This window comes from Hylobates moloch, unplaced genomic scaffold, assembly GCF_009828535.3.
Source record: "Hylobates moloch isolate HMO894 unplaced genomic scaffold, HMol_V3 SCAFFOLD_9, whole genome shotgun sequence".
NCBI classification, from domain to species: Eukaryota; Metazoa; Chordata; class Mammalia; order Primates; family Hylobatidae; genus Hylobates; species Hylobates moloch.
The window spans coordinates 123,286,742-123,312,394 of NW_026652284.1; the positions used below are offsets into that span (position 1 = coordinate 123,286,742).

The 25,653-nt window shown below is 52.2% G+C and overlaps 1 protein-coding gene and 1 long non-coding RNA gene across 2 annotated transcripts; one reads left to right on the top strand and one right to left on the bottom strand.

Moving 5' to 3' along the window:
* Positions 1-6,520: 6,520 nt before the first annotated feature.
* On the top strand, positions 6,521-19,723 carry LOC116813650 (uncharacterized). Its single transcript, XR_009214832.1, has 5 exons — positions 6,521-7,020; positions 13,451-13,619; positions 16,488-16,898; positions 18,039-18,128; positions 18,562-19,723. It is a non-coding gene; the product is annotated as an uncharacterized LOC116813650 (long non-coding RNA).
* On the bottom strand, positions 11,320-16,706 carry LY6S (lymphocyte antigen 6 family member S). Its single transcript, XM_058443981.1, is given in 6 exon segments — positions 11,320-11,958; positions 11,961-12,095; positions 13,486-13,602; positions 13,798-13,799; positions 14,077-14,226; positions 16,618-16,706. Coding segments are annotated over 5 exon segments (396 nt in total). The 5' UTR covers positions 14,145-14,226; positions 16,618-16,706; the 3' UTR covers positions 11,320-11,884.
* Positions 19,724-25,653: the final 5,930 nt, after the last annotated feature.

Consider the following 25,653-nt stretch of genomic DNA (forward strand, 5'->3'; position numbering starts at 1 on the left):
CGGTGGCTCACGCCTGTAATCCCAGCACTTTGGGAGGTGGGCAGATCACGAGATCAGGAGTTTGAGACCAGCCTGGCCAACATAGTGAAAAACCGTCTCTACTAAAAATACAAAAAAGATTTAGCCAGTCGTGGTGTGTGCCTGTAGTCCCAGTTACTCAGGAGGCTGAGGCAGGAGAATCGCTTGAATCCGGAGGCACTCCAGCCTGGGCAACAGAGCAAGATTCGTCTCAAAAAAAAAAAACCAGGATGAACGAAAGAAATTAATGGAGGCTACCCGTCCGGGAAGAAGTGAGGAGGGCCTCTGCCCGGCCGCCCCGTCCGGGAAGAAGTGAGGAGCGCCTCTGCCCGGCCACCCCGTCTGGGAAGTGAGGAGCGCCTCTGCCCGGCCGCCCCGTCTGGGAAGAAGTGAGGAGTGCCTCTGCCCGGCCGCCCCGTCTGGGAAGAAGTGAGGAGCGCTTCTGCCCGGACGCCCCGTCTGGGAAGAAGTGAGGAGCGCCTGTGCCCGGCCGCCCCGTCTGGGAAGAAATGAGCAACGCGTCTACCCGGTCGCCCCATCTGGGAAATGAGGAGCGCCTCTGCCCGGCCGCCCCGTCTGGGAAGAAATGAGGAGCACCTCTGCCCGGCCGCCCCGTCTGGGAAGAAGTGAGGAGCGTCTCTGCCTGGCTGCCCCGTCTGGGATGTGGGGAGTGCCTCTGCCCGACCGCCCTGTCTGGGAGGTCTACCATGGAGGCCAGAAGCAATGTGGGGGCTGGACGTGGTGGCTCACGCCTGTGGTCCTGGCACTCTGGGGGGCCGAGGCGGGTTGACCACTTGAGGCTAGGAGTTCGAGACCAGTCTGGCCAACATGGCAAAACATGAAAAATACAACAGACAAACCAACCAACCGGCCGGGCGCGGTGGCTCACGCTTGTAATCCCAGCACTTTGGGAGGCCGAGGCGGGCGGATCACGAGGTCAGGAGATCGAGACCACGGTGAAACCCCGTCTCTATTAAAAATACAAAAAATTAGCCGGGCGTGGTGGCGGGCGCCTGTAGTCCCAGCTACTCGGAGAGGCTGAGGCAGGAGAATGGCGTGAACCCGGGAGGCGGAGCTTGCAGTGAGCCGAGATCGCGCCACTGCACTCCAGCCTGGGGGACGGAGGAAGCAGCCTCCCGTTAACAAAAAAAAAAAAAAAAAACCAACCAACCAACCCAGCGACAACAAAACAGGTCTACCCTGGAGTCATACTCTAATTTTTTCTATTTTCTTCCCTTTCTGATCCTTTATCCCACTTTCTTTTTCTTCCTCTTCCTTCTCCTTCTTCTTTGTCAAATAGAGGATTGAGTTATTATCATTGATCCATACAAAGTCCCTCTCTCATTTATTTTAATTCCCACCCCCCATTTCTATTCCCCGACTTCCCATGTGCAACCTTCCTCATATGTTTGATACGCATCTTTTTGTTTGTATGTATTTTTAGAAAATGTTTATTGTTTTGTGTGCAAAAAAAATAAATTAAAAAAAAAAACAGAAACAAACAAAAAAAAGAAATTAATGGAGGCTAATCATGTCAGCTCACACCTGCAACCCTAGCGCTTTGGGAGGCAGAGGTAGGAGGGCTGCCTGAGCACAGGACAACATAGCAGGACGCTTTTTTTTTTTTTTTTTTTTGAGGCAGAGTGTTGCTCAGTTACCAGGCTGGAGTGCAGTAGCACGATCTTGGCTCACTGCAACCTCCACCTGGCAGGTTTAAGTGATTCTCCTACCTCAGCCTCCCAAGTAGCTGGGATTATAGGCATGCACCACCATGCCAAGCTAATTTTTGCAATTTTGGTAGAGACGGGGGTTTCACCATATTGGCCAGGCTGGTCTCAATCTCTTGACCTTGTGATCCACCAGCCTCAGCCTCCCAAAGTGCTGGGATAAAAGGCATGAGCCACTACACCCAGCGACCCTGTACTTTAAAGCAAATTTTAAAGCCAGGCCCAGTGGCTCACGCCTGTAATCCCAGCACTTTGGGAGGCCAAAGTGGATGGATCACCTGAGGTCAGGAGTTTGAGACCAGCCTGGCCAACATGGTGAAACCCCCATCTCTACTAAAAATACAAAAATTAGCCGGGTGTGGTGGTGCACCCCTGTAATCCCAGCTACTCGGGAGGCTGAGGTGGGAAAATTGCTTGAATCTGGGAGGCAGAGGCTGCAGTGAGCCGAGATCACACCACTGCACTCCAGCCTAGGCAACAGAGCGAGACCCCGTCTCAAAACCAAAAAAAAAAATTTTTCCATTTAAAAATTTAAAAAATAAAACACATTTTAAAATTAAAAAAAGAAAGGTAACCAACATAGAAAACTGGACACAGCAATTCCAGAACACACATCCTTTTCAAGTACACACAAACATTTACAACTATTGATCACATAATGAGGCATGAGAAAGTTTTCACAAATTAATTGAAATCATACAGAGTAGCTTCTCTAATTACAGTTAAATTAGACTAGAAATTATTACCCAAAACAAGAAAATGCTCCTCTGTTTGGAAATGAACAAGTATATTGATAAATAACCCATGTGTCACAGAAGAAATCAAAATGAAAATAGGATTTCGCTCTGTTGCTGAATGCAACAGGAATGCAGAGGGTACAGTCGAAGCTCACTGCAGCCCTGAACTCCTGGGCTCAAGTGATCCTCCCGCCTCAACCTCCTAAGTAGCTGAGACCCCAGGCACGCACCACCACATCTCGCTAGTTTTTGAATTTTTTTTTTTTTTTTTTTGAGACAGAGTTTTGCTCTTGTTGTCCAGGCTAGAGTGCAGTGGCACGATCTCGGCTCTGCAACCTCTACCTCCAGGTTCAAGCGATTCTCCTATCTCGGCCTCCCGAGTAGGTGGGACAACAGGCATGCACTACCACACCTGGCTAATTTTTTTTTTTTTTTTTTTTTGAGACGGAGTCTTGCTCTGTCGCCCAGGCTGGAGTGCAGTGGCGCGATCTCGGCTCATTGCAAGCTCCGCCTCCCGGGTTCACGCCATTCTCCTGCCTCAGCCTCTCCGAGTAGCTGGGACTACAGGCGCCCACCACCACGCCTGGCTAATTTGTTTGTATTTTTAGTAGAGACGGGGTTTCACCGTGGTCTCGATCTCCTGACCTCGTGATCCGCCCTCCTCAGCCTCCCAAAGTGCTGGGATTGCAGGCGTGAGCCACCATGCCCAGCCGTAACTGCATGCTTTGAGAGAACTGTATCCACTGTTAGGTCTCAGAAACCAATACCCTAAAATATGGCACTTTGACATGCTGAAGAAACTTCAAGAACTTTCTGTCCTCCCCCACAACCCACAGACTCTCCCAAAGTCAGGATGGAGTTCTCTGAAGCTCCATTGTCTGCCTAAAGTCCGGTCTCACCAAGAACAATTGTGTCTTCTTCCCCTACCCCCAGACAAAGAATGTCACCATACCTGAACAAACCCTTTCACGAGAGAATAATGTCTGTCCCTCAGGCCCATTCACATTCCAAAGAGAAGTATCTACAAGTTAATCTCTGCTCCCTGCTCCACTACCCTCAGAATCCTCTTCTCTCCCCATGGCCTGTGTGGCCAGGATGGTCCCTAAGCGTCTGAACCCCGCTGGGGGGTGCAGGATATCGCTCTGCGTTTTCCCCTGTGGACACATTAATACACCTCTGCGCCTTTTCGCCAGTTAATCTGCCTTTTCTGAGTTGAGTTTTCATGGAAATGTCAGGCGTTAAAAGGGAAGATTTCCCATTGGCTCTTACCTTCATACATTAAAAAAAACATTCAGGCTAGGCACGGTGGCTCATGCCTGTAATGCCAGCACTTTGGGAGGCCAAGGCTGGAGGTCAGGAGTTGGAGACCAGCCTGGCCAAAATGGTGAAACCCTGTCTCTACTAAAAATACAAAAATTAGCCGGGCGTAGTGGCACACACCTGTAATCCCAGCTACTTGGGAGGCTGAGAGAGGAGAATCGCTGGAACCCGGGAGGCGGAGGTTGCAGTGAGCCGAGATCGCGCCATTGCACTCCAGCCTGGGTGACAAGAGTGAGAGTCCATCTCGAAAAAAAAAAAAAAAAAAAGATTCAACATTAATGAATGAAGCATTCATCACAAGAAGTTACAGAAAGAACAGCAAATGGAATCCAAAAAAACGGAAGAAAGAAACGAATAAAAGTGACATCAGAAATTAATAATATAGAAATTATGTACACATCAGATAGGATACACGAGGTAGTTATTTCTTTGGATAAACTAAAAACTTGGATAACTCTTGCTTTTTTTTTTTTTTTTTTTTTTTGAGACAGGGTCTCACTCTGTTGCCAGGGCTGGAGTGCAGTGGTGCAATCTCAGCTGACTGCAACCTCCGCCTCCCAAGTTCAAGCAATTCTTGTGTTTCAGCCTCCCAAGTAGCTGGGATTACAGACTCGTGCAACCATACCCAGCTAATATTTGTTATTTGTAGAGATGAGGTTTCACCATGTTGGCCAGGCTGGCCTCAAACTCCTGACCTAAAATTATCCACCTGCCTCAACCTCCCAAATTGAGGAATTACAGGTGTGAGCCACCGTGCCCAGCCTTAAAAATGTGGATAATTCTTGTGAGAGACTAGTCAAGAAAAGAAGAGGAGAAAAACAGCCATAATAGCAATGGGAAAAAAATCAGGATCAACAGAGGCTTCAGCCGGGCACAGTGGCTCACACCTGTAATCCCAACACTTTGGGAAGCCGAGGCAGGTGGATCCCTTGAGCCCAAGGGAGAAACAGCCAAGGGGGACGCGTCACACTTTCAAACCATCAGATCTCCGGAGAACTCACTCACTATCACCAGAACAGCAAGGGGGAGATCTGACCCCACGATCCAATCACCTCCCACGCGGCCCCTCTGCCAATTCCACATGAGATCTGGGCGGGTCACAAATCCAAACCATCTCAGCCTGTAATTTCTTCCTCCCTAAAGGGTATAAAATCGAGCTGTACCCCGGCCACCTTGGGCACATGTTCCCCGGACCTCCTGAGTCTCTGTCACAGGTCATGGTCCTCACATTTGGCTCAGAATAAACCTCTTCAAATATTTTAGAGTTTGGCTTTCTTTCATCAACACATCCCATCCTGTAAAACGCAGAGTAAGCGGGAGAGAATGGCTCACACCTGTAATCTCAACACTTTGGGAGACCAAGATGGGAGGATCACTTGAGGCCAGGAGTTCAAGAGACCAGCTTGGCCAACAAAGCAAAACCTCATCTCTAAAAAAAAAAAATAAGTAAATAAAAATAAATGCAAGTGACTTCACTCTCCCAGAGCCTCCAATTGTCACTTTTGTGAGTTTCTTCAGGGTCTCTTGCACTGTACTCAGGGTGTCAAGAGGTACAGTCTGGAAGGATGGGGGCGTCTAATGAGGGAGTTAAGAGCATCATTCTGGGGCAGACATGAGGGAGGCAGCAGAGGAGGGGCTGTGGTGTGGCCTTCACACACTGCAACTCCGGGAGGTTGGGCAGGGGCAGGATGTCCAGACAGTGGACGCATGAGTGGAGAAACCTTCAGCCGCCCTGACTCCACCTAGGAGGTGCCCCAAGGCAGAACCAGCAGCTGAGCCTGGCCAGCCCCGGCAGCGATGAGAGACAGTAGGTTTTGGGGTGACCAACAGGGAGCCCCAGCAGGAGCCCAGCAGGAGAGAGAAGCTGGGTATGGATCCTACTGGCCCCTCCTGCAGTCCGCAGGACTGTCCACAGCCCTCGCTCCTCTTAAGCAGCTCACCTGCCTTGGTGGCCCCTCTCCTCCTGGCCCCTCCTTTTGGGCCTGGGTTGGGGGTGGCAGGGGTCCTGTCCCTGCACCCGGAGGGGGATGGAGCACTGGAATGTTTCTGGGCAACCCACCCCTGTAAGAGGGCCTGGGGCTGGGCCCAGTAGCTCACACCTGTAATCTCAGCACTTTGGGAGGCTGAGGCAGGAGGATCGCTTGAGCCCTGGAGTTGAAGAGCAGCCTGGGCAACACAGAGACCACACTTCTACTTGAGAGACACACAGAGAGAGAGAGAGAGAGACGGAGGGAGGGAGGGAAGGAGGGACGGAGGGAGGGAGGGAGGGAGGCTCTTGGTAAACGCTCCGATTTTGTAAACTCTCTTCTGCTCCATCAGTTTCTGCCACCAGCCTGCTGGAGATGCTGCACGTCCCTGACTCCTCTCAAAGGGTGAAAGGCTCAGTCGCACCCCAGACCCCCTCCTCAGGCAGAGGATGAACCGAGTCCCCCCCCCAGCGCCCGTCTGGCCTCTGTGAGAGTGGCGTGCAGGCTGACCCTGGAAGCAGAGGGACATTCGAACGGGGCGGGCGGCCTTCTCCCCGCTAGGCTGGGCTCCGGGGTGGGTGGAGAGTGGCCGCCACAGGCCATCAGCCTCCGGGGTTCTGGAAGCAGGGAGGGCAGAGGCTGGCCCAGCCTATGGGAGACCTGCAGAGGCGTGGCCTCCAGGCTAACCCGGCCCCAACTCCCCCAGGGCGGGGTTTCTTTCTCCTTTAATCTCTTCATCTACAGGCTCCGAGGCTTCATGAGCTCCAGATGTCTCAGCATACCAGGAGAGGTTTAGGATCTCCTGCCAAACACCAGGGAGATAAGAACGCGCCAGACGGGCACAGACCAGAGCTGGTGACCCCCAGTTCCCTTTAAATCAGTGACATGTCATTACAAGGCGGAAGTCCCTGCCCGAGAGGACAGTCCCCAGGGCTTGCTAAGCATGCGCGGCATCAAGAGGCGCACTGAGGCGCTCCCGCAGCCTCCTCCCCGCATGGGACTCCTCACAACCCCGGCCCCAGCCTCGCCGACAGGGCAGGGGCTCGCTCTTCCCCACTCCGGGCCAGGAACGCAGCCTGCTTGCCTTTTGTCCAATTGGGTGCTCTTTCTTTGCGACTGATACAAAGTGGGAACAAACTCCGCTTCCGGTGATGCCTGGACCCCAGGAGGCTGGGGGAGAAGTGCACGCCGCCCAGCCTTCAACCTGAACTGCCCCCAGCACTCCCGAGCCCCGACCCCTGCAGCTGTGAGGTGAGGTGGGGCGGGGGCTGCCTGTGGGGAGGGGGCTGCCTGCGGGGAGGGGGCGGCCTGAGGGGAGGGGGCTGCCCGCGGGGAGGGGGCTGCCTGTGGGGAGGGGGCGGCCTGTGGGGAGGGGGCGGCCTGCGGGGAGGGGGCGGCCTGTGGGGAGGGGGCTGCCTGTGGGGAGGGGGCGGCCTGCGGGGAGGGGGCGGCCCGCGGGGAGGGGGCTGCCCGCGGGGAGGGGGCTGCCTGTGGGGAGGGGGCTGCCTGCAGAGCGGGCTGCGTGGGTCCCCGAGCGTGGGGGACCAGTGACATCAGGCAACATTTCTCCAAAGGCCCCCTCACCTCGTCCTTTGGCATCTGGGATGCTCAGAGGAAGGGGGAAGCCGGGAAGGTGTGGAGAGGGTCACTGGAGAGGGGAAGGGCCAGAGTGATGCCCTTGGGGATGAGGCAGAGGAGAAGTTGTGGAGACCGAAAGAGAAGAGGTGGGGTGTGCCTGGGCCTCTCAAGTTTGTTTCCCAGAACCAGGGAAGATTACAGTAGAAGGGAGGACCCTGTGGGGAAGAAGCTTCCAGAGACCTTCTGGAGAGGTGAGCCAAGGGCGAGCCATGGCCAGAAACCCCAGGCCAGCTGCAGCAAAGAGTCAGTGCTGCAGGAGGCTTGGGAACCAGGGCTGCCCTCCTTGGGCTGAACCCTCTGTCTAGAGGACCATGGCCCTGGGCAAAAGCACTGCTTTCTGGACCCCCTGGAGGGTAGGGCATGACACTGTGGTGCTGGAGGCAGGGGGGACACGAGGAGGTAGATGAACGGCCTGAGTCACCAGGTACAACTGTAGGGACCAGCCCCACAGGGTCGGCGGGTCTCTCCCTGTGTGCGGCAACGAGAGAGTGTAGACATAAAGACACAAGACAAAGAGATAAAAGAAAAGGCAGCTGGGCCCGGGGGACCACTATCACCAATGCGCGGAGACCGGTAGTGGCCCCAAATGTCTGGCTGTGCTGTTATTTATTGTATACAAAGCAAAAGGGGCAGGGTAAAGAGTGTGAGTCTTCTCCAATGATAGGTAAGGTCACGTGGGTCACGTGTCCACTGGACAGGGGGCCCTTCCCTGCCTGGCAGCCGAGGCAGAGAGAGAGAGAAGACAAAGAGAAAGACAGCTTAGGCCATTATATCTGCATAGCAGAGACTATTAGTACTTTCACTAATTAACTACTGCTATCTAGAAAGCAGAGCCAGGTGTACAGGATGGAACATGAAGGTGGACTAGGAGCGTGACCACTGAAGCACAGCATCACAGGGAGACGGTTAGGCCTCCGGATAACTGAGGGAAAGCCTGACTGGTGTCAGACCCTCCACAAGAGGTAGAGGAGCAGAGTCTTCTCTAAACTCCCCGGGGAAAAGGAGACTTCCCTTTCCCGGTCTGCTAAGTAGTGGGTGTTGTTCCTTGACACTTCTTGCTACTGCTAGACCACGGTCCGCCTAGCAACGGGCGTCTTCCCAGATGCTGGCGTCACCACTAGACCAAGGAGCCCTCTGGTGGCCCTGTCCGGGCATAACAGAAGGCTCGCACTCCTGTCTTCTGGTCATACCTCACTATGTCCCCTCAGCTCCTATGTCTGTATGGCCTGGTTTTTCCTAGGTTATGATTATAGAGCAGGGATTATTATAATATTGGGATAAAGAGTAATTACTACAAACTAATGATTGATGATCTTCATATATAATCATATCTAAGATCTATATCTGGTATAACTATTCTTGTTTTATATTTTATTACACTGGAACAGCTCGTGTCCTTGGTCTCTTGCCTTGGCGCCTGGCTGGCTTGCCGCCCACATACAACCACTGCACCCCATTGTGGCTGCCCCTGTGTCTGACACAGATTTGGGGTGGTCTGGAATGTCCCTTGACCTCCTTAGGCACTCATGAGTTTCTAGTTGAGCAAATAAAAAGTCCAAGATGCCCAGTTTGATCTGAATCTCACATAAACAACAAATAGTCATTTTTACCAATGTTTGGGACATACTTATGCTAAAAATTGTTTATCTGAAATTCATATTTAATTGGGCATCTTACCCCATTGACCCTAATTAGCAAATCACATCCAGGAGTACGGGGCATGGCTGGGTGGTGGCTGTCACGCTGTGCAGTTGGAGGGACTAGGACGTCTTGGATGGAGGCGTCTGGCCAGTGTGGAAGGCCAGGACCTGGTCACGAGATGTGGCTCCTGGCATGGCAGGGCAAAGACTGCTGGTCATCTGAGCCCAGCCCTGACCCCAGGCTGAGATGGCCGTCCACCCAGACCATTCTGAGCCCAGCCCTGACTCCAGGCTGAGATGGCCGTCCATCCAGGCTGTTCTGAATCTAGCCCTGACTTCAGGCTGAGACAGCCATCCACCCAGGGTGTTCTGAGCCCAGCTCTGACTCCAGGCTGAGACGGCCGTCCACCCAGGCTGTTCTGAGCCCAGCCCTGACCCCAGGCTGAGATGCTCATCTACTGGGGGAAATTCACCCCTGATATTTCATGTAGGTTCTTTTCTATTTTCCCTAAGTGTCGACTGATCTGAGAAATAAAGGGACAGAGTACAAAAGAGAGAAATTTTAGAGCTGGGTGTCCGGGGGAGACATCACATGTCGGCAGGTTCCATGATGCCCCCTGAGCCGTAAAACCAGCAAGTTTTTATTAGTGATTTTAAAAGGGGAGGGAGTGTATGAATAGGGTGTGGGTCACAGAGATCACATGCTTCACAAGGTAATAAGATATCACAAGGCAAATGGAGGCAGGGCGAGATCACAGGATCACAGGATGGGGCAAAATTAAAATTGCTAATGAAGTTTCGGGCACCATTGTCATTGATAACATCTTATCAGGAGACAGGGTTTGAGAGCAGACAACCGGTCAGACCAAAATTTATTGGGCAGGAATTTCCTCATCCTAATAAGTCTGGGAATGCTACAGGAGATCGGGGTTTATTTCATCCCTTGTCTACAACCATAAAAGATAGACGTTCCCAAAAGGGCCATTTCAGAGGCCTCCCCTCAGGGACACATTCTCTTTTTCAGGGATGTTCCTTGCTGAGAAAAAGAATTCAGCGATATTTCTCCCATTTGCTTTTGAAAGAAGAGAAATATGGCTCTGTTCCACCCGGCTCACAGGCAGCCAGAGTTGAAGGTTATCTCCCTCGTTCCCTGAACATTGCTGTTATCCTGTTCTTTTTTCAAGGTGCCCAGATTTCATATTGTTCAAACACACATGCTCTACAAACAATTTGTGCAGTTAACGCAATCATCACAGGGTCATGAGGGGACATACATCCTCCTCAGCTTACCAGATGACAGGATTAAGAGAGTAAAGTAAAGACAGGCATAGGAAATCACAAGGGTATTGACTGGGGAAGTGATAAGTGTCCATGAAATCTTCACAATTTATGTTCAGAGATTGCAGGAAAGACAGGCGTAAGAAATTATAAAAGTATTAATTTGGGGAACTAATAAATGTCCATGAAATCTTCACAATTTATGTTCTTCTTCCATGGCTTCAGCCGGTCCCTCCGTTTGGGGTCCCTGACTTCCTGCAACAGCCGTCCACCCAGGGTGTTCTGAGCCCAGCCCTGAGTCCAGGCTGAGATGGCCGTCCACACAGGGCGTTCTGAGCCCAGCCCTGAGTCCAGGCTGAGATGGCCGTCCACACAGGGCGTTCTGAGCCCAGCCCTGACTCCAGGCTGAGACGGCCGTCCACACAGGGCGTTCTGAGCCCAGCCCTGACTCCAGGCTGAGACGGCCGTCCACACAGGGCGTTCTGAGCCCAGCCCTGACTCCAGGCTGGGACAGCCATCCACCCAGGGCTTTCTGAGGCCAGCAGAGCAGGGTGCCCCCACCAATGAGGTGGGTCTTTCCTGGGTTGACCCTCCCTGCCTCCAGCTGCACCTGGCCCACCTCCCCAGCACAGGGGAGGGTACTCTGTCCAGAGTGCAGTCCTGAAGGAGCCCCTCTCTCCCACCACCAGGGGAGACCAGTCTAACCCCTGACATGGGGCATCATGGGAGCCCCAGCCAGGGCACAGAAATGACAGGCCTGGCCCCCACACCACAGGATGGCTGGTGGCTGCAGGAGTTCTGCCTCTTGGTGACCATCCACAGGCTCTCTGACAACCCTGCTCAGATGTCCCTGGAGCCACATGGCAAGAGCTCTGCCAGAAGAGCCACGAGCCTGGCACTGTGTGGGCTCTGGTCCCTGGGGTGGCACCCATGCCCCAGGAGCACCTCCCCGAGGCCATGGTCTCAGCAGGATGTTGCAGAGGCCTGAGGTCAGAGTGGCAGGTGGGTGGCCTCGGGAATGGCAAGGAAGAAGCTGAGTGCTGACGCTGAGTGGGCCAGCAAAGGGCTGTTTATTGACCTTGAGAGGGGTGCCCTCACCCTGTGCGGGAGGCCGGCAGGGCCCCCGGGACCCACATTCTCTCCTTGCTTGGATTCAGGTGGCCCAGAGAGCTGAGGGGTTGGCCTTGGCTCCTCGGCAAGTTAGTGGCAAGCTGGATGGAGCCGGGGACTCCCACCCTGGGCCACGGGTTCTCTATGACCCTGGGTCCCAAGCAGCCGGCGGTGGGGCCCAGTCTCTGAGGCCCAGCTCTGAAAAGAGTGGTGTTGCAGGGAGCATGGGCTGGAGGGCCTGGGCCCGGAGGACAATGAGTTTAAGCAGTGATATGTCCCCTGACAGGGAAGCCCCCACCTCTGCCCTAGCCACATCCTTCCCCTGATCTCATGGCTGAAAAGCCACACCAGAATTCCTGCAATTCAGTGAAGCAGCTGTTCAAAACCAAGCAGCTGGTGACGCACAGGGACAGAGGGTAGGGCTGCAGGGGAGGGGGCGGGAAAGGCCCTCACAGCAGAGCCCAGAGGAAGACTGACCCCAGGCTGAGCAGGAGCTGCACGCACAGGGCCCAGGGGCTGCCGGGACCGCCGCATTGCAGAGGTCTCCCTTGCAGCAGGAGATCTGGGAGGCCAGGACGGCACTTGTAAGTTTCAGCAGAGGGAATCCGACGTCCTTCTGGCAGGAGGGGAGGCAGAGCTTGTTCTCCCCTCTCACTTTACCTGTGAGAGAGCAGGGTGGGGGATGAGCAGGGCCCTGCCCTGGGGCCTCAGGGGCTTTCTGCGGGGAAGCTCCGCACCCCAACATCTGCTGGCTGGGAGCCCGAACATCAAAGCCGTCAGGACCAAGGCCATCGGAGCCCTTTCACTTAGGGGACGCTGAGGCCACCCAGGGAACCAGAGTTGCGGCAGAAAGGGCAGCAGGGTTTGAGTTCTTTCCCCAGGCAGCCCTCACCCTGCCCCGGCCTTGGGCCCCCCGAAGCGGGAGCTAGGTGGGCTGTGGAGGGGAGCTGGGTGGGCTGTGGAGGGGAGCTGGGTGGGCTGTGGAGGGGAGCTGGGTGCTGCTTTTGGGAAACAGCTGCAGGCTCCAGGCTGGCTTTTTTTTTTTTTTTTTTTTTTTTTATCTTGTTGAGATGGAGTTTTACTCTTGTGGTCCAGGCTGGAGTGCAATGGGGCGATCTCTGCTCACCACAACCTCCACCTCCTGGGATCAAGGGATTCTCCTGCCTCAGCCTCCCCAGTAGCTGGGATTACAGGCGTGCCCCACCACACTCGGCTAATTTTGTATTTTTAGTAGAGACAGGGTTTCTCCACGTTGGTCAGGCTGGTCTCCAACTCCCGAACTCAGGTGATTCCCCCGCCTTGGCCTCCCAAAGTGCTGGGACTACAGCCATGAGCCACCACGCCCAGCCAGGGCAGGCCTTTTCCTGCCTCACCTCACTGAAGGGTGTGGCCTGGGGACAGATGCAGCTCCGAGAGCTGAGGGTGCTGAGGGTGCTGAGGGCCTGGGCAGGTGGCAGCCCCTCCCCAGTCCTCCCATGGCCTGGCTGATAACCCACCATTCCAGAGTCATTCCTTTAGCTTGAAGCTAACTGTCTCCAGGTTCTTCCAGGCAGGTAACTCACTGAATGCTCACAGCCTGCCCCTCTCCTGCATGGAGCTGGTGAGACCCATGTCATGAAGTGGGGACAAGGGGCAGAGGCCACTGGGGTCCCCAGAGTAGCTACAGCAGCCGGCGATGGGAGGCTACTGGGAAGTTGGTGTGGGCCCTGCTGCTGGGCACTGGGAGGGGCTGGGATGGTTTCCACAGTGATGAGGGCCCTGTGGGCGCCCCCTGCTCTAGAACCTGGAGCATCCCCTGTCCCTGCAGACCCACAATCCTTAGGCTCAGGTTGGTGGCCCAGGCTCCTCAGCCTTGAGGCTCTTCCACCCTACCCTGCACAGGCCCTGCCCCCCACGCCCACCCCACCCCCACTCCCCACCTCAGGAGCCACAGACTGGCCCCCAAAGTGCTGAGGGCTTGTAGGGGGACCTTGGTCCATCATGCATCTATCTAAGAAGTGCCCCTCCCTCCCCAGAACCTGCCCTCTGCCCCGGCACCCCAGGGACTCACTGCCAAACATGCTCACTTTCTGGGAGACACAGACCCCATCCAGGAAGGGGCACAAGACCACACTGCAGGAGGCCCCTTCCGAGACCGCCAAGCATCCGTAGCAGCGCAGACCCTGAGCTGGGAGACAGGGCAAGGTGGGTGACCACAGCACATGCCAGGACATACACCAATGCCCTGGTGAGCGTCCCATGCCCACAAGGGCACCCACTCTCACCACCACCCTTGTCCCACACCTGCTACCTGGACCCGTGGCCTTTGCAATAGCCCCACACACCTGCCTGCAACTGGCGGCCTGCAACCCTCCAACACGACCTCTTTGTCCAGAGGCACCAGCAGCCGCTGCTCAATGCCAAAGGCATACCTGTGCCCAGGACCCAGTGAGTCCTAGGAAGTGAGCACAGCCAACACGTGAGGTAACAAGCACAGAGCAGGCACCAAACACAGCAGTCACCCCCGCCACTGGAACACCGAAGCCTGCCACCCCCAGCAGGCACGCCTTCCGAGCACACTCACCCGCAACTAGTTCCAGCACACACGGGGCAGCAGGAGCACGCTGGAACGAAGTCCCCTAAAGGCCCCTCTGCTTCTCACCTCTCCATGCTCAGCAGGGCCACCAGCGGGACCAAGGACAAGGTCTTCATGGCCTGGAGACTGCTCATTCTAGGGTGCTAGTGCACAGACAAGCTGCTGCGCATCGGAGCAGCCCTCGGTCACCTCACCCTCCTAGGGCTCGAATGCGTCCTGCACAGCAGCAAAGCCAGAACGTCCGGTTCTCCCTCTCCCACCCGGTCCTCAGCACAGTCACCCAAAGGAGAACTGTCTGCCTCACGCCCCAACCCCAGTCCCCATTCCTCCCTCCCATCCTTCCCTGCAATTCTCACCCAGAGCCCCATGGCTATACCGCACCTCCTCTCCTTAGCGCCCCCACCCAGGACCCTCCCAGGCCTGGTCCACCCCTCCTCACCTTCCTCCCTCTGGCTGATTCTCAGCCACTTGCCCTGCAGGCTTGCCAGAGAAAGGAAGGTGGGGCAGGGAGAGGCCCTGCCCTCAGCAGCTCCTCCCCTCAGGCTCTTCCTGATTGGCCCAGAACAAGGATGGGCGCCTGAATTTCCATTTCACAGGAACTTGCTACTGGAGCAATAGGTGACTCCAGGGCCAATTTACTTTTTTTTTTTCTTCTTTTGAGCTGGAGTCTCACTCTGTCACCCAAGCTGGAGTACAGTGGCACAGTCTTGGCTCACTGCAACCTCTGCTTCCCGGGTTCAAGCAATTCTCCTGCCTCAGCCTCCCTAGTAGCTGGGACTACAGGTGCCCACCACCATGCCCAGCTAATTTATGTATATTAGTAGAGATGGGGTTTCACCATGTTGGCCAGGCTGGTCTCGAACTCCTGACCTCAAGTGATCCGCTCACCTTGGCCTCCCAAAGTGCTAGGATTACATGTGTGGGCCACCACACCCAGCTCAATTTACCCTTTATACTGGAATTGGCAGTAGATGGGGCTGGTGGCTCACATCTGTAATCTCATCACTTTGGGAGGCCAAGGCAGGAAGGTAGCTTGAGGCCAGGAGTGAAACCACTTTTGCAAGATTATAACATTGAGAGGAGGCCAGGCATGGTGGCTCATGCCTGTAATCCCAGCACTTTGGGAGGCCGATGTGGGCGGATCACAAGGTCAGGAGATTGAGACCATCCTGGCTAACATAGTGAAACCCCGTCTTTACTAAAACTATAAAAAAAATTAGCCGGGCGTGGTGGCAGGTGCCTGCAGTCCCAGCTACTTGGGAGGCTAAGGCAGGAGAATGGCGTGAATCCAGGAGGTGGAGCTTCCAGTGAGATGAGATTGCGCCACTACACTCCAGCTTGGGTGACAGAGTGAGACTCCAGCTCAAAAAAAAAAAAAAAAAAAAATGAGAGGAATCTAACATAACTGACTCCATCTTGCTTCTAATCTCACAAGCTAACCTGCCTTTGCTCAGGTGGCATAGGCCAAGCTAACTATGGGAGGAATTTAGTTCATAGTTTAGAGTAAGGATGGGCCAGGCATGGTGGCTCACAACTCTAATACCTTTAGGAGACCGAGGCAGGTGAATCACCTGAGGTCAGGAGTTCGAGACCAGCCTGGCCAACATGACGAAACCCTGTCTCTACTAAAAAAAAATAAATAAAAATTAGCTGGCGTGGTGGCGGGCACCTGTAATCCCAGCTACTCAGGAGGCTGAGGCAGGAGAATCACTTGAACCTGAGATGCGAAGGTTGCAGTGAGCCGTTATTGTGCCATTGTACTCCAGCCTGGGTGACAAGAGCGAAACTCCATCTCGAAACAAAAATAAATGAATACAAATAAAAAGTAAAGTAAGGATGATAATAGTCTCTTCCCAAAACTACTCCACTCCTTGAGACCAAAGCCGCCTTTATAAAACTAACGAAAGGCCACAAGGTTAGCATTATGGTAGGGGCTTGATTTTTTTTCTGTTTTTTGGAGATGGAGTCTTGCTCTGTGACCCCGGCTGGAGTGCAATGGCACCATCTCAGCTCACTGCAATCTCTGCCTCCAGGGTTCAAGTGATTCTCCTGCCTCAGCCTCCAGAGTCGCTGGGATTACAGGCGCCTGCCACCGCGCCCGGCTTTTTTTTTTTTTTTTTGTATTTTTAGTAGAGACGGGGTTTCACCATGTTGGCCAGTCTCAAACTCCTGAGCTCAGGTGATCTGCCTGGCTCGGCCTCCCAAAGTGCTGGGATTACAAGCGTGAGAGGCACGGCGCCTGCCCAAGGGCTTGACTTCTGCTCATAGCCAGGATAGGTAGTCAAGGAAGTGACCATATCCTTGGGATGCAGCCACCGTGGCCCGTACAGTCAACGCAGTAAGCCTTTGCATTTGCGCTGTGGTCCAGCTCATCCAAGCAAAGCTAGCTCCAGGAGAGAAATCCCCCCTCCCCAGCTAGAGAGCAGGCATATTTGATTTTCCCTGTCCTCAGACTGACCCTTTGCTCATTATAACAGAAAACACACCCCTGGTGGAGATTTAAGATGCTAATGACATATGCGACATACAAGCAAGCAAGTGCAGCTACTGCGCGTGTGCACCCAGAGGACCCCCCAGAACATGCTTGCTAGCAACGCCTCTGCCCACCCGCTGTGAGGAATCATGGAAGACTCCCACGGAGGAGCCTCCCTGGTGCCAGTCTCTGCTGTCTCGCCCTTACGAGCAGCCGGCCGTGAATCCTCTCTCTCAGGGCGTCCTATCTCTTCTGCATCGAACTTTCAAAATATTCTTTCTCCTTTGCAATACATTGCTCTGTGCTGCATCTGCTTGGCTGTGTGTCTCTTGTTTAAATTCTTTTAAACTAAGAAGACAAGAATGGAGGCCTCACAGCAGCCGCCAACGTTTCTGGTGCTGTGACTCGGATGGAGGTTTGTCTGCGTCATTCACTCCAGTTTCCCTTCCCCGCAGCGGGTACCGTGGCAGTGCCAGGCTCCCTGGTTGGCTGCCGCTGGTTTTCCCAGGGCTGTTTCAGTCAAGCTCTGGGGAAGGTTTCTAAGTTGCCTGGACCGTTTCTGTGAATATCTGTGCTGCTCTCCTCTGGCTGCTGCCTCTGCACCACTCATCATTATCCAGCCACATCGGTTGCTCTCAACATTCAGTATTCGGGCTGTTTTGCTGCTTCGTTTCACACCTTTCTGGCCTCGTTTCAGACACTCGTTTGCTGTCCCTCTGGTAACACTCGGCCGCCACCTCGTGGCCATTGTGATTTATTGTCTGGTCGGGTTTTCTGTTTTACAAAATTTTCTTCTTTTTTCTTTTCTTTTTTTTTTTTTTTTTTTTTTTTTTTTTTTGAGACGGAGTCTCTTTTGCCCAGGCTGGAGTGCAATGACACCGCCTCTGCTCACTGCAACCTCCGCCTCCTGGTTCAAGTGATTCTCCCACCTCAGCCTCCCGGGTTGCCGGGACTACAGAGGTCTGCCACCACAGCCGGCTAATTTTTTGTACTTTTAGTAGAGATGGGGGTTTCACCATGTTGGCCAGGCTGGTCTCGAACTGCTGACCTCAAGTGATCCATCCACCTTGGCCTCCCAAAGTGTTGGGATTACAGGTGTGAGCCACCGTGCCTGGCCAAAATCTGTTTTGAGGGACACATTAAAAATGTCCTGTCCCTCCAGACCTTATGCATTTTCCACCTCCTTCAGATGGTCCTTCAACTGGCGTTCTTTGCTGAACAAAAGATGCTCAGTCATGTAGATGCCAGGCTGTGGGGACTGCATCGGGCATTCCAGGCATTGTAATCGGGCGTCACCAATGGCCAACCAGTGAGGCAGGGAAAGGCTTGCTGGCGAGACGTTGGGCCCCCCAGCCAGCAGCGGGGGCCACCTCAGTCAGGCCTGGAGACTTCCAGCGCCCATGAGACCCAGGACGGTACATGCCAAATGCCCGTGACCTCCTAGGGCCCTGGTTTCATGGGGTTCAAGGGGCTGTCCCAGACCTTGTCATGGTCCAGCTTGGCTCGGGGACACCTGTGACCTCCTGGACTTTGGTATCTGTTTTTGTCATTGCAGGATTCTCTCGGCACCATGGGAACCACCTCCTTTACTCTCACTGAACACCCCTGGGATGTATCTGTAAAAACTGGAACACCTTTCGGCTAGGTGAGCTAAAAAGGAAAAGACATCTTTTGTTCCACTGTTTGGCCTGGGTACAAGTTAGCTGACAATGAAAAGTGGTCAGAGAGCGGAACTGTGAGCTTCATCGCCATCCTGCAGCTCCGTCTTTCCATTGGAATCAGGGACAATGGTCAGAAGTACCCATGAGTAGGCATTTATGGCCTTACAATAGAACCTGGCTTTATGCAGCACCTGCAGGCTAAAATCCAGTAAGCCAGAAAGCCCCCCAGACCCATGCGAAGACCCTCTTTTATTAAAGGGAAGGGACTCCAGGCCCCATGGCCCAACTCCAAGTCCAGATAGGGGTTCTCAGGGCTCCACACCTCCTTCCGACTCCCCAGCACCCGCCGCACTATCAGAGTCTCCTGTGGAATCTAATCCCGTTTCACTCTCTCCTTATGCTCCTCCTCCTTTCCAGGTACAATAGGGACTCACCCGGCTGGAGCTGCTCGCACTGGGACTTCACACCATCCAGGGCCAGAGAAACCGCTCCCCTTATGGGAGGTCCCAAATGGAGAGGGGACCATTATGGCACATGTCCCATAAATGATCTAATTTATGGACTCACATCAATAAATGATCTAATCCAATGGAAGCAAAAACACAAAAACTCACCTTCTGTAGCAGAGAAATGGAGAGTAACCCTAGGAGTCCTCCCGAAACTGGGAGAAACACCCTGTCTGGTTGTGGGAGAAACGTCTCGTCTGGTTGGCTCCTTTCCAAAGCAGGTGGACTCTGCGCCCTGCAGGTGGCCTGACTGCCTTAGGGCAGTCGCAGCCATTGCCATTATAGTAGAAGAAGCCCAAAACCTGACTTTTTTTTTTTTTTTTTGAGACGGAGTCTTGCTGTGTCGCCAGGCTGGAGTGCAGTGGTATGATCTTGGCTCACTGCAACCTTCGCCTCCCGGGTTCAGGCGATTCTCCTGCCTCAGCCTCCCGAGTAGCTGGAATTACAGGCGTGCACCACCACGTCTGGCTAATTTTTGTATTTTTAGTAGACACAGGGTTTCACCGTGTTGGCCAAGCTGGTCACAAACTCCTGACCTCAAGTGACCCACCCGTCTCAGCCTCCTAAAGTGCTGGGATTACAGGAGTGAGCCACCTTGCCCAGCCCCAAAACCTGACTCTCAGACACACCTTCGAGGGCCTCACTCCCCACCAGGTGCAGGGAGTTTTAGAAATAAAGGGCCATGTTGGCTCTTGGGAGGAAGACTCGCCATGATCAGGCGCCCTCCTGGACTCCCTCAAGGTTACTATAAAAACCTGTGGTACCCTTGATCCAGCTTCTCTCATGCCAGCCTGTTCCTGGGAGAACCTAACTCGTTCCAGGGTTGAAACATGGGCCAGGCCTTTCGCAGTAGAATAGACCTCGGGGTGCACCCTCTAGAATCCTGGTGCTGAATGGCTCGCTGATGGAAGTAGTTGCACGGAAAATAAAAAAAGAGGGGCAGGACATGCTGTGGTTAGTCTACACCAAACAGCAGATGCCCACACTGCCACCTAATACCTCGGCACAAAAAGCAGATCGAGTCCCCTGACCAGGGCCCGGCTCAGGGTCAGGGAAAGGCGCTTCACAGGTGCGCCGACTCCAAGGGCGCCTTCCTTGTCCCTCGTGCACACACAACTATTTGGAAAGAATGGGTCTTCTAAATGCAAGGAAATCCCCCATTACATCTGCAAAAGAAATACTGCAGCTTTTAGAGGCTGTGCAGGAGCCTGAGCAAGTGGCAGTCCTTCACTGCCTGGGACATCAAAGAGGAAACTCCTCAGTGACGTTGGGAAATGCAAAGGCTGACAGGAAAGCTAAGAGGGAACTCCAGGAGCAGTGGCTCAGCTGGCCTTGTTCCCCTGTGCCCATTCTCTTGATGTAAATCCATCTTAACTACAAAAGAACTAGCAGCTGAGCGTGGTGGCGCACGCCTGTAATCCCAGCACTTTAGGAGGCTAAGGTGAGCGGATCACCTGAGGTCAGGAGTTCGAGACCAGCATGGCCAACATGGTGAAACCCCGTCTCTACTAAAAATACAAAAATTAGCCAGGCGTGATGGCACATGCCTGTAATCCCAGCTACTCGGGAGGCTGAGGCAGGAGAGTCACTTGAACTGGGGAGGCAGAGGTTGCAGCGACCCAAGATCACACCACTGCACTCCAGCCTGGGTGACAGAGCGAGACTCTGACTCAAAAAAAATAATAATTAAAACATCAAAACAAGCATAAGCTAAAGAAAGTCAGGGGACTCTAACACCTGAGGGTTAGTGGCTCATAGGTCAAAAGTTCTTGCTTCCTCAGCCCAACCAGTAGAAAATGGTTAAAAGTTTACATGATTCCCAGCTGGGCACAGTGGCTCACACCTGTAATCCCAGCACTTTGGGAGGCCGAAGCACGTGGATCCCTTGAGGTCAGGAGTTCTAGACCACCCTGGCCTACATGGAGAAACCCCGTCTCTACTAAAAATTCAAAAATTAGCCGGGCGTGGTGGCACCCACCTGTAACTCCAGCTACTCGGGAGGCTGAGGCAGGAGAATCACCTGAACCCGGGAGGCAGAGGTTGCAATGAGCCGAGATCGTGCCACTGCACTCCAGCTTGGGTGACAGAGTGAGACTCTGTCTCAAAAAAAAAAAATAAATAAATTTACGTGAGTATCTCCATATGGGGCGGGACACCATGACCACCTGGGTGGACCATCTCTTTATGGGCAAGGGCCTGGTGACCACAATAGAGTCACTCGGGCCTGTGAACTTTGCTCCCAAAACAACCCTGGGGGCAAACAAAGACAAAGGCCTCTCACTTACTAACCCCAGTCCAGCAGCGAGGAACCCAGGAACCCGTCCTGTTGAGGACTGGCAGGTTGATGCACCCACACGCCCTCCTTTCGAGTCTTTAAATACCTTTTGCGTTTTGTAGACACCTTTACCGGTTGGGTGGAAGCTCTCCCCCAAGAACAGAGAAAGCTTCAGAAGTGGCCGAGGCGCGTTTGGCCTCCTCCGCTCCTTGCAGCCAGAACCCAGCAGGGAGCTCGAGCTTTGGGAATTAAGTATCATCTCCACTCCTCATGGAGGCTGCAATCCTCCAGCAACGTTGAAAGGACCAGTCACACTTTAAAGCAAACCCTGGCAAAATTATGCCAGGAAACTTCTGGGTCTTGGTATACTCTGTCGTCTATAGCGTTCATGAGAATACAAACGGTCCCCGAAGGGAAGAGGAAACTTAGCCTTTTTGAAATGACTTATGGGAGACCCTCCCTCACCTTAGACCTGTTAATCAAACCTGAAACTCAGTGTATTATAAAATATATTCAAAACCTACGCCAGGTACAGCTAGCCATCCAGGAATATGGCAACACAGTGCTGCCCTCACCTGGGCAAGTGAAACACAGCCGCAAAATGCTGCCTGGAGACTGGGTCCTATTAAAAACCTAGAAGGAAGGCTCCCCAGCAGATCAACTTCTTCCTAAATGGAAGGGACCTTACCAAGTGCTACGAACCACCCTCAATGGCTGTAAAGCTGCAGGGAGTCGCCAGCTGGGCCCACATGACCAGAATTAAACTTTGCAATTAACCTTTACAGAAACCAGAGGAAGCCGCTCATTACACCCGAGAGCTCACAGAGGCTCTGAAGTTTCTATTCAAGAAAACAACCCCAGATGGGGCTGATCTGGAAGACAAGGAACATCTTCCTTTTCTTGGTGCTCGCCTGCCGTGCTCTGAGCGCTTTTAGAGATGCTGGTCTGTGTGCTAGGGAAGCGATGAACCATACTGTTAGTCTATTAATCATAACTCAACCTGGCTGGCTTTCTATGACTACCAAACGCTGGGAATATGCCAGACCTGTGCCGGTGGAAGACTCTGCCCTCCCAGCACACCTCCAGGAACAAACTCGCTGGCCCACAGGGATAGCAGCCCCAACAGTCAATACAAAGGGATTTTACTGGGTGGAGTCATGGATTCTTTAAGATCCCCCTCTTAACGATCAACGGTAATCCAAATGTTCCAATAGGAGAAATGCTCTCTTAGTGTATCTTTTATCTGGAGTATTTCCCCTTCTGCCTTTACAGCAATCATGCCAGTTCCACCACTTTTGCAGGAAAGCTCCAAGAGAGTCAGTGTAGCCGAACCTTTGTCACTGGGTCAGCTATCTAGTCCGTACGTCTGCAGGAATTGACTGAGAAGTGGACAACTCGCCTATGCAATCAATCTCCTGCTCTATCCTGTTCCCTGACCGGCATGGTCTCTACTTCCTGTCAGCCCAACTGGGACGTCTGGTTTCTGCTGGGCTGCCCTCTCATGGGAAGCCTTTAATCACTCTATCTCAATATATCCTCTGGGGACCATCAACATTTCCTATTAAAGATAACGACACCTGGCCGGGCGCGGTGGCTCACACCTGTAATCCCAGCACTTTGGGAGGTCGAGGTGGGCAGATCATGAGGTTGGGAGATCAAGACCATCCTGGTTAATACGGTGAAACCCTGCCTCTACTAAAAATAGAAAAAATTAGCCGGGCATGGTGGCGGGCGCCTGTAATCCCAGCTGCTTGGGAGGCTGAGGCAGGGGAATGGTGAACCCGGGAGGCGGAGCTTGCAGTGAGCCGAGATGGTGCCGTTGCACTCCAGCCTGGGCGACAGAGCGAGACTCTGTCTCAAAAAAAAAAAAAGAGAGAGAACTACACCTGTGGTGGGACCGTAAGAGGGGAACCCGATTTAAAGAACTTGTTAACACTACCATCCAACTCTACCATCCCCTGATGGGCCCAGTGATCACTGCCAACATAGCTGCACAAAACCTTTCACTTACAGGCCAGAAAATAGAAAACCGCCTTTTATAGAACCTCCGCCGCTTTCACCACTATAATGAAAAATACTTCTGTAGCACAAATTTCACCACCACATGGAGTTTTGGGGGGCTGTAGATCTCCAGTGTATCTACGACTCCGTCCACTCTGGAAGGGACAGCGCTCCCTCGCTTACAGCTCCCCCCATCTAACTCCACACGGGCTACTACGTCCCTCCCTTTTCCCATGTACCAACATCGCGCCAGCCGCCTCCGAGCAGGACCCCATCTTCCCTTGGCTTTAGTATTAGCCTCTCTATTGGCATCAGCAGGGACAGCTACGGGAGACTGAGCCTTGGGAATCCAGCATAAAGTGTCTTGGGAGACTGAATGGCCCTCCAGCAAACGGCAGAGGCCTCACGAGTCTTCGACAGCCCCTGGGCTCCCTGGCTCCTGTAGTCCTGCAAAACCGAGGGGCCTTAAATCTTCTCGTGCTGGACAAGGAGGAATGTGTCTATATCTAAAAGGGCATGCTGTGTCTCCATCAATCAGCCCAGTTTGGTCCTAGAACATATTAAAAACATTGTTACCCAGACAGACAAAACTGAATCTTTAGGAACTTCCATGGGAACTTGGAAGCAATGGCTGTTGTCTGCCCTACTGCCTTTAATAGTGCTGATTATTACCACACTTTTAGGCTTAACTTTTAGTCCAACTTTATTTTTTGTTGTTGTTGTTGCTTTTCTGTTTTAAGATCATTTATTAGAACACAGTCATTCAGAAGCCACTGAGACATCAGGCAGCAGGAAGGAAGGTGGGGCGGAGCAGGCCCTGGGAAGGACCACGGACAAAGTAATAGCCACAGTAATGACATTTCATTTTATTCTGATAAAGACTAATGCATGCCTGATAACCTAGCGATAATCCATAAGTTTGGTAGTTCACAACATTTTGAGAAAGCACATACGATTAACATTCAAATAAGGCATTATAGACAGTTTTGTAAAGAATGAACTGTTTACTGTCATTCTTTTAAAAAACCTTGGCTCATCTTGAAAGATCAATGAATTTTTAAAATATCAGAAGAAAAGAAAAATAAAATTTTCTCCCCAAAATACATAAGAACCACTTACTGGCACTGGTATTTTAAGTACCTGGAAAAAAACAGAACAGATTTTTAAAGGCAATTAATAACAGCTTGTACGAGCGCTTGTTTTGTTTGACTTGGCACCGCGTAAAGGAACAGTAAATACGCCGTGGAAGATGCCATCAGGTTTTTCCTCCACCTGTCCTACTGCCCCACTTCTCCCAGACCACACAGCACATCAGCAGCCATCCTCGCTGCCCACTCAGGAATCACTGTAGATTCCAGTTTTTAAATGGCTGCTCAGATGATGCCAATAGAGTTCTTTCTCCTTACAAGAAGGTGGCAGTGAATGCTAACAGGTATCGAGTTCTCTGATCAGGAACAAAGAACTCCTTCAGGAAAGTCACACACTTTCCTAGTCCTTGTTAACCTGTCACGTAAATTCTTTTGATTGGCACACCTGTTTACTAATTATGATTGATTGCTATTTATGCCAAGGGAGCGTTTCCCAGGCCATCTGTTTACGCACAACAGTGTGCTGACTTTATTTACACAGTGCCGCGGGCTGTCTCTTTTTTCTTTTCTGTTTCTGGTGGCGGGGGTGGCACTATAACTTGTTATTTATCAGGGTAGATCATACATTTGGATCGAAAAGAGAAACCAGCAAGTAGATCCTAAAACACATTTCTCAACCTGAGTCACATCGGAAAACATATAGACTTTAATTCCATTTTGTTGAAAATTCATTCAACTTTGGTGCTTGTCCAAGGACTGATGATGTCAATTTCTGACATAAATCATAACCCCGAGTATATATGTATTTTCAAAGGAAACAAGTCATCTTAAAGTAATGTTTTTCTATATGCTGATTGATACATTTTTATAGCAAACTGAAAATTCTGAGCAAACTGAAAGTATGCCTAACAACAAAATAAATACAGCATATATGGTTAGCACATACATTTCTTACTGTAAAGGCAGCAGTGAATTTGTGTCTTACAATAAATCTGTAAACCCAGTTGCTTTCCTTCTGGAATTTATATAATGTCTCACCATGTTCCACAAAAAGGCTAGAAATGCCTTTTTTTGGAATCAATCTATGCAAAAATTTCTGATTACATATTTTCCCCAAATGACATGTAACTTTTTTTTAACTTTTCCAGAAAAATATGGAAACTTTATCAAGCACTTATTAACTGAACAAAAAGTAAGATTACTACCAAATGCTCGTTTAGTTTTGCGCTAACAGATGTTTTCAAAGTTCAGGCATCGCTGATGTTTTTGAGGATAACTGCATAAAATCACTGGATGATTTCAAAGGATGAATCTCAGTATCTGACTCATTCGGTACATCCTTAGTATAGAATAAAATCAGTAGAAATAAAAGTCATATAGTTTTCAAAGAATTCATACATACTGGAAGTCTTAGGAAAAGCGCTTCTAAATGCAGGGACTAGGAGGTTTGCCCATCTTACTATTAATAGTTACACAAATGTCTCCTCATGGAGTAACTGAAGCTTTCTGGCTTGTTTGGGGAACTGTAGTTTGAAGGAAAGTATATATATAGGGCCAAATCTTGTTGGTTTCTGTTCTGGAGAATGTTTCCAACACCCCCTTTTTTTCTGGTAATATTCCAGGACTGGCTTTGTTTGGC